The sequence below is a fragment of the Leishmania martiniquensis genome, chromosome 36 (assembly GCF_017916325.1).
Source record: "Leishmania martiniquensis isolate LSCM1 chromosome 36, whole genome shotgun sequence".
Classification (NCBI taxonomy): domain Eukaryota; phylum Euglenozoa; class Kinetoplastea; order Trypanosomatida; family Trypanosomatidae; genus Leishmania; species Leishmania martiniquensis.
The window spans coordinates 892,014-902,737 of record NC_090171.1 but is presented as its reverse complement, the minus strand read 5'-3'; the positions used below and the strand labels follow the sequence as shown (position 1 = coordinate 902,737).

At 58.4% G+C, this 10,724-nt stretch overlaps 3 protein-coding genes across 3 annotated transcripts; all 3 read right to left on the bottom strand.

The window, feature by feature from the left end:
• Positions 1-152: 152 nt before the first annotated feature.
• Positions 153-1,727, bottom strand: LSCM1_00226 (uncharacterized protein; the record flags this gene model as incomplete). The annotated part of the gene is made up of 1 exon (XM_067317878.1): positions 153-1,727. One exon carries the CDS (start codon positions 1,725-1,727, stop codon positions 153-155), a length of 1,575 nt encoding a protein of 524 aa, XP_067173983.1.
• A 1,733-nt stretch (positions 1,728-3,460) lies between these two features.
• LSCM1_00225 (uncharacterized protein) lies at positions 3,461-5,758 on the bottom strand (the record flags this gene model as incomplete). Its single annotated transcript, XM_067317877.1, has 1 exon — positions 3,461-5,758. One exon carries the CDS (start codon positions 5,756-5,758, stop codon positions 3,461-3,463), a length of 2,298 nt encoding a protein of 765 aa, XP_067173982.1.
• A 1,244-nt stretch (positions 5,759-7,002) lies between these two features.
• Positions 7,003-7,392, bottom strand: LSCM1_00224 (uncharacterized protein; the record flags this gene model as incomplete). Its single annotated transcript, XM_067317876.1, has 1 exon — positions 7,003-7,392. One exon carries the CDS (start codon positions 7,390-7,392, stop codon positions 7,003-7,005), a length of 390 nt encoding a protein of 129 aa, XP_067173981.1.
• Between the last annotated feature and the right edge of the window lie 3,332 nt (positions 7,393-10,724).

Below are 10,724 nucleotides of genomic sequence, written 5' to 3'. Positions count from 1 at the left end.
AAAAAACGGCAAGGCTTCGCGTCCCCACAGATACTGCAGAGAAAGAGATGCAGAGAAAGAGAGCAACGTTCACCCCTGTCCCCAACACAGGTATACCATTGCCTACGCTGATCCCTTCACTGCTTTTCATTTCTTTTTTTTCGGCGCCGCTCTTAACGCTTTGCCGCACGGGCCTCGAGTAGCGCCTTCTGCCTTGCCTCCATCCACCGCATATTGTACAGATCCGCCCGCGGCTGCATGCGCCTGCTGAACTTGCGCGCGTCTACCCCCATGTGTTGCAGAACAATCATGTAAAGGAACATGTACTGCTCCACACGCTGCACCATGCCAAACCGAGCCTTGCGCATGTCCGTCACAATGCGCCGGATGCTTGTGTTCGTCAGCAGCCCGGCCTCTGTCAGCTTGATGGCCGTGTAGGCCCCAATAAGAGTGCCGGTGCGGCCAATGCCCGCACTGCAGTGCACAAAGACTGGAGGCGTCAGCCTTCCGGCTCCGATGCTACTTCTGGTGTTCTTGGAGCCGTTGTCGGTACTGCTGCTGAGGGTAATGGATACGCGGGCAGTGCTCTCCAGCCCAGCCACTGCCTCACGTGAGGCCGGTGAAGCTGCTACATGATGGTGAATAATCTTCAAGAGCTCCTCAAAGGACTCAGTGCTGTCTGGAACACCACGATCAGGCCAGCCCACGTACTGGTACATGACCACCTTGTGTGCATGCGCCATAGGCTCAGCGGAGGGGCGCATATAGAACGGTCGGCGCACGAGTTCGTGTGCGGCGTCGTATGCGTATGGGTCTTGCTGATCCTTATACACGCACATATTGCCGAAAGACTCGATCCTGTCAGCCGGTGCGTCGTCGGCTGGCCAGTACCGGTCTGCCTTCACGAGCCCAGCCTCCTCCAGCTCAGTCAGCATCAGTACAAGCGTCACCTCACAGCTGTAGAGGACAGAGAGAAAGTCCTCAATGCACTCCTGCACCGGCGCCTGAGAGGCCACAAACACAGGCTCCACACTCATGTCCACTACGTTGGCGTTGATGTAGCACTGCGGACGCTCCTTGGCGACGCAGTCTGTGGCGAATCGCTCCTTGCCCTCGGCACTTCTCGGTGAGGTGCTGCCACGCAGAGTGCCTCGGAGGCGCTGCTCGGCGGCCCCCCACACCTTCTGCGCTGTGGAGGTGAGGGACTTGATTGATGACATGGGGGCTGATGCCCTCGAGGGCGGGCAACGGGGCGTGGGCAGTTGTGGCCCGCTCTTTGCCGTCAGCGCGGATGCTGAGCATGTTGGGGGAAAGATCGTCTCCTCGTTGGCGAGGACGTTGATGTAGCGGTTCTTCGTTGGGTTGGCGTTAGAAGTGGTGAAGTTGTACAGCCGCGAGTTCATGGTACTTGACTCAATAGCCGCGAACTCCTTCTCGATCAGGTCGAACTGCTCCTCAATCGGCAGCTTGTACAAGTTGAAGTCGGGGTTGCGCTCCCTTTCTGAGCACGGCGCGTCGATTAAGATCTCAGACGTGCTAGTGCCGCCATCAGCACTGTGGCTTTCACACAAGGAATGGCCGCTGCTGGCGACATTGACGGAGCTGCCCTGCGTACTCGACGCAGGGTGCGCCAGTGCAGCTATTGCCGATGCTGTCAGCGTCGATGCGCCGGCCGGCCCGCCATCACCGCTCGAGGAGCAGTTACGCGGCAAGCTCGATGGGCGGTCGCGCGTGACATCATGGCTCATCTCCTCTGGGCGTCCAAGGCCTCCACCTTGGGTAAGCACAGAGGCACCGAGATGAGCCCACGCGACGCAGAGACCGGTGTGCACGTGCAAGGAAAATGGTAAGGGGGGACTTTGGCAAGATTCAACGATGATCCCTCGAGCAATCCGATCACCGCCCTCTGCACAGCTTCGGGAAAGGTGGAGAGTGATCGGCTGTGGTGAAGAGGGTTGAGTAGCTGTTCACAGGCGGTAGGGGCCGCCTGCGACTAGTCTCTTCTAAAGATATGAAGATGGGACGACGCTCAGGTACGAGAAACCTCCCCGCATGCTCCGTGCGCAGGAAATTTCACCAGCACCCACGCGGCCAAGCGGTGGAGAGGAGGAAGGCGGAGGCGGTGGTGATGGTGGTGGGGGTAAGCGGTGTGGGTGCCGTGGAAGCAGCGTATTTCAGAGGCAGGTTGACCGAGAGAGAGGGGGAGAGGGAGAGCGATTTTATTTGATCGAGAGAAACCAAAGAGCCTTCAGAGAAGTCAAAAGACAGAAAAAGAGGCGCTCCTGTCCAGAGCGGCGGCAGCGTAGGCGTTAAAAAGGGGGAGGGCGAGCAGGAGCTACAGCGAGCGCAAAACCGCTGCGACAGGCGTGCGTGCCGTCGACACCTCCCCCCTCAAGAGCACTCCTCTGTCCACACCGAGCGAGAAGAAACAGAGGATGCGGCGATGGACGAGAGGCAGGAGAGAGCGTTCCCCCCGCCTACCCCCCTCCCCACACAAGCAGGCTGCAAAGCAGCTCGCTTAGGTCAGTGAATGAGGCCAGAGAGGGGACCGGAAGAGGAATAACAATCAAGCCGACCATGACCCTTCGTTAAAGGGAAAGCGAGGCGGGAGAGATCGGCAAGGGAGCGCGGATAGGTGAACTTTTATGAGGGTGGGGTGGACGTGAGGGAGTGCGAAGATATGCTGCTGCTGCCGTGCATCTTTCCTTTCGTCTTCGTACGGCGTATTAAAAAGAAGGCTCAAGACCAAAACGGGGAGCAAAGGTGAAAACAAGCAAAAAGAAAGAGGTGCGTTTATTACCTGTTGAAAGGGCACTGCAGTGAGCAGCAGCAGCAGCAGCGGCGGCGACGCGAAGGGAAGGGCGATGGATAGACAGCCAGAGGGAATAGAAGCTGTGGAGAGAACGCAGTTATGCATGCATGTGTACGTAGGCGTGCCTTGGGCGAATACCTCATCTATTCCCCAAGTGAAGGGACGCCGAGAAAGGGCAGGGCTTGAAGCCAACGCACACGGGCCCCTAAACACGCCACAGACGCGCGATGTACGATACGCTCGTATCGAGTAGAACAGTGGCGCATCGATCTCTGACGCCTGAGGATATCCGCCCCCATCCCCCTCCTCCTCCTACACACACACACACAGTTCTAGGTCACTGTACACGCCACCAGCGTCGCCGTGAGCGCTCGCAACGTTCTGTCGACCCCTTTTTTCTAAGCTATTGGGGCATCTTATCTGCGTACGTGTGAGGCTTGGCAATGGCAGAGGCGCTTCGCTCTGAAGTAAAAGCAACCAGGAATGAAAACCTTAGCTGCCGATACCCGCGGGAAGATGTTGACCGGCGTCCCTTTTACAACAACACACACACACGCACGTGCACATCACCCTCGGACCTCGAGGGCTGCGCATCCCTATTACACTGCTGACACGGAGGTGTGACAGGTTATCCCACTCCGCCTCTATTTAAGAGCCTCGCTTTCGCCCTCAACTTCCGTCTTCGTTTGCTGCCGCCGAGCTCCCCGCCGGCACTACCGGGTCTTCACCAAGGCGCAGCTGCACACCCTCCAGGTCTTCGTGGTCAATGAGGAGCTGAATGCGCGAGCGAGCCCTCAGGGCGACCGAGTAGAATATGCCACCGTGCGTCTTCGGCGCCTCGATCTCCAGCAGGAACGCGCCAATCGGTAGGCTTTCAAGTGTGCGGCGCAGCAGCGCATCCTCGATGCTATCGAGCAGCTTTTCCTTCAGCTTTCCACCATTCGCAACCATGTCCTGAATGAGAGCGACAGGGACGCGCACGAGGCGCGAGGAGTGGCGCATTAACTTTGCGAAGAGAACCGCAGACTCGCTCACAATGCGCCAGCCCTTGTCCAAACACTCAAACGCAATCACGCGCAAGCCGGCTGAGACGATGAGGACATTCTCTGCTTTGTGCTGCAGCACCTGTGCAGCCTTGCGAGAGACAATACTGCACACCGAGCCAGGCGACAACCGCAGCTGGCGCTCGCCCTGAGCGGTGCGCACAAACAGAAGGTGCATGGGAAACTGCGGGATCTCGTAAAAGCCGGTGATGGTGCGCTGGATCTCTGCCGGCGCGCCGACAAACTGTGGTGGCAACGACTTGGGCCTCGTCGGCTCTGGAGGGCCAATCAACTGCTCCCCCAGCCCACCGACCCCAGCGTCCGCTGTACCCGCCGCCCGCGCCCTGCCATCAGTGTCGGTGGTATATGCCTCCTTCTCACGCTTTGGAGGAGCAGTGCTGCCGGTGGTGGCCTGACGCTCCGCTGTTATCCCCACCACGCACCCTACAGCGGCGTTGTCCTTCTCCGCCTTCAGGTCTGCCATCTTCTTAAGCCGAAACTCGCTTACTTTGTCCAGCACTGCCACGAAGAAGCCACCACCCTTGCAGTGGGTGGGAAAGAGACGCATACACAGCGACAAGTCCAGCGCATCGACCGCGGCGGAGCTGTACCCGCCGGGGGTGTGAGGTGGGAAGAGCGCCTCGTGCATACAGCCCTCTGGGGCTGCAAGCATGCGTCCTTTCGCATCCGTGACCGTCCACGTTGTCATGCCAGGAGCACACACGAGCTGCGGTAGCAATGCTCTGGCATCCAAGAGGCGCATGGCGCCACGCGTGCGGTGCACAATCTGCGCAACCACCGCCTCGTTCTCGATCGGATTCAGCGAACAGGTGCTGTAGACAAGGCGGCCGCCCACGCGGAGGAGGTGGGATGCCCGCAGCGCGATCTCGATCTGTAGCTTCTGCAGGCTGATGGCCTCCTTGGGAGACCAGAGCCTGAAAATGTGCGGCGCCTTGCGCAGTGTGCCATCGCCGGAGCACACGACATCACATAGGACCTTGTCGAAGCGAAGCACCTGACCCCCAGCCGCCGTCGCATTGTCCACGCCGACGGGCAGCGGCTCCAGCGGCATCTCGGGAAAGTAACGCGCATCGTGATTTGTGAAGAGAGCAAAGGGAAAGAGAAGTCGAAGCCGCTTTACCTGGTGCACCAGCATGTTGGCCCGCTTCGTGTCTAGCTCGTTGGCGATGACGAGGCCGTCGCTATCGTACTCAAAGGGGAACGGCGACGCGTCGGATTCAAAGGGCACGACCTTATGGCGCCCGAGCGCCACAAGCATCTGGGCCGTCTTGGAGCCGGGCGAGGCACACATGTCGAGGCAGACGTCGTTCGGCTGGATGTCGAGCAGGAACGGCGGAATCATCGACACTTCCTCCTGTCGGTTGATCGTACCGAGGGCGGTCTGCTGGATCAAATACTTACGGAGCGGCTGCATCTCTGGACGCTTGCGGAACTCCGTCTTGTCGGCAAGGATGCGCCAGCCCATTCCTGCGATCGGGTACCATGGAATTGGCTCCACAAGCGATGGATCGAGAGACTCCATGTAGGCCCGCACCTGAGCCGCAAGGGGATCAGTATCGTTAATCCAGAATGTGGTTGGCAGCGGCGTGCGGAACAGCTCCATTTCCTTCGCCCATAGCGACGTCGAAACGCTCGTGGGCACCTCCTGCTCAGCAGCGGTGGAAGAAGTAGCCGTCGAGGTGCAGACGTTTGTGGAAGTTGGATACACCGTGCGAGCCACCAGTCCGCCAAGCTGTTGCAACGTGTCGTAGTAGTTGTCAAAGGACTTGTTTGTCACCAGCCGCATCTTGCCTTGGTGCGGTGCACCGACCCAGTTGCCGTTCTCGTCGTACGCGGTGGTTACCGGGCGACTTTCGCGCCGGTGTTTCCCAAATGACCGCAGCATTTTCTTTGCTGACGGCATTTTCGTTCTCCGATCACTAAGCGTGCGTGTGCACAGGAGGGTTCAGTGGGGGTGTGCGTGTGGTGATCGGCGATGAATGGCGCGGCTGACTTCTGCTGCGCTGGGGTACGAAGTGGGCCGCGGTTTGACTTTGATGGCGGCGGCAGCAGGGCCTGAAACGGAATCGCGCGTGGAGGATAGCAGGGCAAGTCAGCACATCCATCAGCACGCGCGCGCAGCCGAAAGCGATATGGACGAGGACGAGAAGCATTGGTGCGGCGACAGCACAGAAAAAAAAAGACGTCAAAGAGCGACAGCATTGAGGAGGAATTTAAAAACGACGATGACGCCTTCAAATGCGACCGGCTGCCGTCTCACGCGGACTCCGCGCCGTTCCAATGAGAGGGGGCACGGGCGGAGCTGGGACAGCACAACACCCGCGTCTTCTACTTGGAAAGGCCAAGTGCGCGCCCCCGAAAACCATGAGAAGAGCGTTAGACAGCCAGAGAGACAGAGGCTCATCTGAGGGGCGTGAGCGTGGCTCTTGTGTCCAAATCTCTGCGGTGGCAAGCCTTTTCCCGGCCATCATCTCCCAACGCTGCACCTGCGGCTTGACATATGAAAAGGACAAGAAAAAAAACATCGGCGTCTTCTACATAACACTCGACAGCCTCAGATATATGAAGGAGAAAATGAATACTCGTCGTCACTCCATCCCTTTCTCACTCCATACACACACGCGCATATATATATATATATTATGTCTGTGTGCATGTGTGCATGTATGGGAGCGCGACGAGACTCGGAGAGATCATCAACGGCCCCCGGAGAGGGACACACACACACGCATTTGCACTCCTGAAGATAAAACGGTCCCACAACGAGGCGTTGCATCAAACCACCGAGTGCCACCTCCTACCCCCCACCCCCAGCGCGCCCGCACCTGCCGTCTACACGCGGAGAGGGATACAAAGGAAAAGCTATACATTGAGCACAGACTGCTTACAAGCCGCGAGAGAGTAGGACAGGAAGTGGGAAGGGGGGAGGAGGAGGAGGCGCTGTGCATCGGTCAGCAGAAGGCGTAAGGCGTCCTTCTGGATAGGGTTCTACCGCACCGCCTACAGCGCGGCAGAGCATGGCCCCTTTCGTCCACACGCACAAACACGCTCCGAAAGCCTCCCACACTCCTTTTTGCTCCTGCAAAACTTCGTATCGTGTACCTTCTGGAGAAGGTTGATACGTCGGCGACTTTCGCCCTCTTCGGATTACTCCTCTGTGACAGATTCACTGTCAACGACCTCGAGCGGCCGATCGGGTGGACCGGAGCGCATGACTAAGAAGTACACACCGTCAATCTTCATGTTGATAAGCGTGTCATCATCGTTGGTGACGTTGACGCCGAAATGTTTGCCCACAATGACATGCCAAGTGCCCCCATACGCATCGTCAAGCCGAATTTTCAATTTCGTCGCCACATCTTTGTAGTTGTGCTCGGCTGGCATCGAGTCGAGCACCGTCTGCGCGTGCTCCACCATCTCCTCTGTGAGCGTCCGACTCGTGTCATGCTGGAGGATGTCGATTAGCCGCTTCGGACGCTCTGCCTTCTGCGCGTCGTCCCTGTTCACGTCTACCTCATAGTCCTCCTCGTCCGCCATGCCTGAAGAGCTCCTCTTGCGGAGGCGAACGTTTCGAGCGAGTACCTATGCTTGAGAGAGAGAGCACACAAGAAGGAGAGCCGAAGGCGCCCCGACCGCAGGGGGAGGCAGCACGTCAATCGCAGCAGTCGTGCAAGTTACCGAGAAGCCGATCCCCACCCCCTCTTCAGTGAGGCCGTGGTAGTAGATTATCAGTGAAGGTCCGGGTGGCCCGTGTGTGATTCCGCTAGAGAAAGAGAGATATTTGAAGGGATCTGCTCAAGTACTGTGCCCTGTAGTGCCCTCGAGAGAGGCGATTAACGTGAGTGAGACGTGCCTCGTGGAAGACGTGGGAGGACGTTACAGCGGATGAAGATAAGTCCACATGCATAGAAACACATACCATGGCGCAGGTAGAGGAGTGCTGCCGAACAACGCCCCCCCCCGAATGCACCCAAAGCTGCCAGAGAGTGAAATGGAGAAGCCACACAGGCAAAAAGAAGCGAGCAACACCCTCGTCGTGACCACGCATGCCTATCCAGTTTTTCAGAGATAATAGGCCGCCGAAGTCCGCGGAAAAAATCCTCTGCTCGGTGGCCGCCAGTACGCCCCTTCAACTCAACTAACTCCCCACGTTGGCCCATAAGAGCGTCTGGAGAATAACAGCCGTGTAAACTTAGCAACCGCCACCAGTACAGCACGCGAAAGCCCCTGTATACAGTTCGAAACAAAAAACGTCACAACCAACAACAATGCAGCACCCGCATGCACAAACTTGCGTACACGTGCAGTCATAGCAGATCTTGGTTATGTGAGTCAGTGGTTGTCGTCAGCGACCGTGTCCGTTAACGGAGATAAGTTGCTTTGTTGAAATCATCGCAGCACGGTGCAGCAAGCGCGCGCGCACCAAAGGGCCGGTGGCGCATGTCCTATCTTCGCTGTGCATGAATCGTCCCGCCCACAGGGCAGATGCGCGGCACGGGATTATAACAGCGTCGCACAAGCAGGGCAAGCAGCCCACCGCCACCGCCGGCACGGCACGGCAGCACTGGGCATGCCAGTGCACACCTCCTCTCACCATTTGTAGAACATCACCACACACGCACACGCGGAGACCCTCAGAGTGGAGTGATTTGCGATATGTTCGATTTCTCAGCAGGCGTCCAGCTCAGCGCACACTACAATGAAACATTTTTTGTCATCCTGTGGTCGGACTGGCGCAGACAGAGGCACAGGCGGTGGGGTGCGCGGGCGAGGGGACGGGGCGGGGAGGGGTCCGAGACGCTCCAACACACACCACACACACACTTGCGTACACGTGCAGTCATAGCAGATCTTGGTTATGTGAGTCAGTGGTTGTCGTCAGCGACCGTGTCCGTTAACGGAGATAAGTTGCTTTGTTGAAATCATCGCAGCACGGTGCAGCAAGCGCGCGCGCACCAAAGGGCCGGTGGCGCATGTCCTATCTTCGCTGTGCATGAATCGTCCCGCCCACAGGGCAGATGCGCGGCACGGGATTATAACAGCGTCGCACAAGCAGGGCAAGCAGCCCACCGCCACCGCCGGCACGGCACGGCAGCACTGGGCATGCCAGTGCACACCTCCTCTCACCATTTGTAGAACATCACCACACACGCACACGCGGAGACCCTCAGAGTGGAGTGATTTGCGATATGTTCGATTTCTCAGCAGGCGTCCAGCTCAGCGCACACTACAATGAAACATTTTTTGTCATCCTGTGGTCGGACTGGCGCAGACAGAGGCACAGGCGGTGGGGTGCGCGGGCGAGGGGACGGGGCGGGGAGGGGTCCGAGACGCTCCAACACACACACACACACACACTTGCGTACACGTGCAGTCATAGCAGATCTTGGTTATGTGAGTCAGTGGTTGTCGTCAGCGACCGTGTCCGTTAACGGAGATAAGTTGCTTTGTTGAAATCATCGCAGCACGGTGCAGCAAGCGCGCGCGCACCAAAGGGCCGGTGGCGCATGTCCTATCTTCGCTGTGCATGAATCGTCCCGCCCACAGGGCAGATGCGCGGCACGGGATTATAACAGCGTCGCACAAGCAGGGCAAGCAGCCCACCGCCACCGCCGGCACGGCACGGCAGCACTGGGCATGCCAGTGCACACCTCCTCTCACCATTTGTAGAACATCACCACACACGCACACGCGGAGACCCTCAGAGTGGAGTGATTTGCGATATGTTCGATTTCTCAGCAGGCGTCCAGCTCAGCGCACACTACAATGAAACATTTTTTGTCATCCTGTGGTCGGACTGGCGCAGACAGAGGCACAGGCGGTGGGGTGCGCGGGCGAGGGGACGGGGCGGGGAGGGGTCCGAGACGCTCCAACACACACACACACACACTTGCGTACACGTGCAGTCATAGCAGATCTTGGTTATGTGAGTCAGTGGTTGTCGTCAGCGACCGTGTCCGTTAACGGAGATAAGTTGCTTTGTTGAAATCATCGCAGCACGGTGCAGCAAGCGCGCGCGCACCAAAGGGCCGGTGGCGCATGTCCTATCTTCGCTGTGCATGAATCGTCCCGCCCACAGGGCAGATGCGCGGCACGGGATTATAACAGCGTCGCACAAGCAGGGCAAGCAGCCCACCGCCACCGCCGGCACGGCACGGCAGCACTGGGCATGCCAGTGCACACCTCCTCTCACCATTTGTAGAACATCACCACACACGCACACGCGGAGACCCTCAGAGTGGAGTGATTTGCGATATGTTCGATTTCTCAGCAGGCGTCCAGCTCAGCGCACACTACAATGAAACATTTTTTGTCATCCTGTGGTCGGACTGGCGCAGACAGAGGCACAGGCGGTGGGGTGCGCGGGCGAGGGGACGGGGCGGGGAGGGGTCCGAGACGCTCCAACACACACACACACACACTTGCGTACACGTGCAGTCATAGCAGATCTTGGTTATGTGAGTCAGTGGTTGTCGTCAGCGACCGTGTCCGTTAACGGAGATAAGTTGCTTTGTTGAAATCATCGCAGCACGGTGCAGCAAGCGCGCGCGCACCAAGGGCCGGTGGCGCATGTCCTATCTTCGCTGTGCATGAATCGTCCCGCCCACAGGGCAGATGCGCGGCACGGGATTATAACAGCGTCGCACAAGCAGGGCAAGCAGCCCACCGCCACCGCCGGCACGGCACGGCAGCACTGGGCATGCCAGTGCACACCTCCTCTCACCATTTGTAGAACATCACCACACACGCACACGCGGAGACCCTCAGAGTGGAGTGATTTGCGATATGTTCGATTTCTCAGCAGGCGTCCAGCTCAGCGCACACTACAATGAAACATTTTTTGTCATCCTGTGGTCGGACTGGCGCAG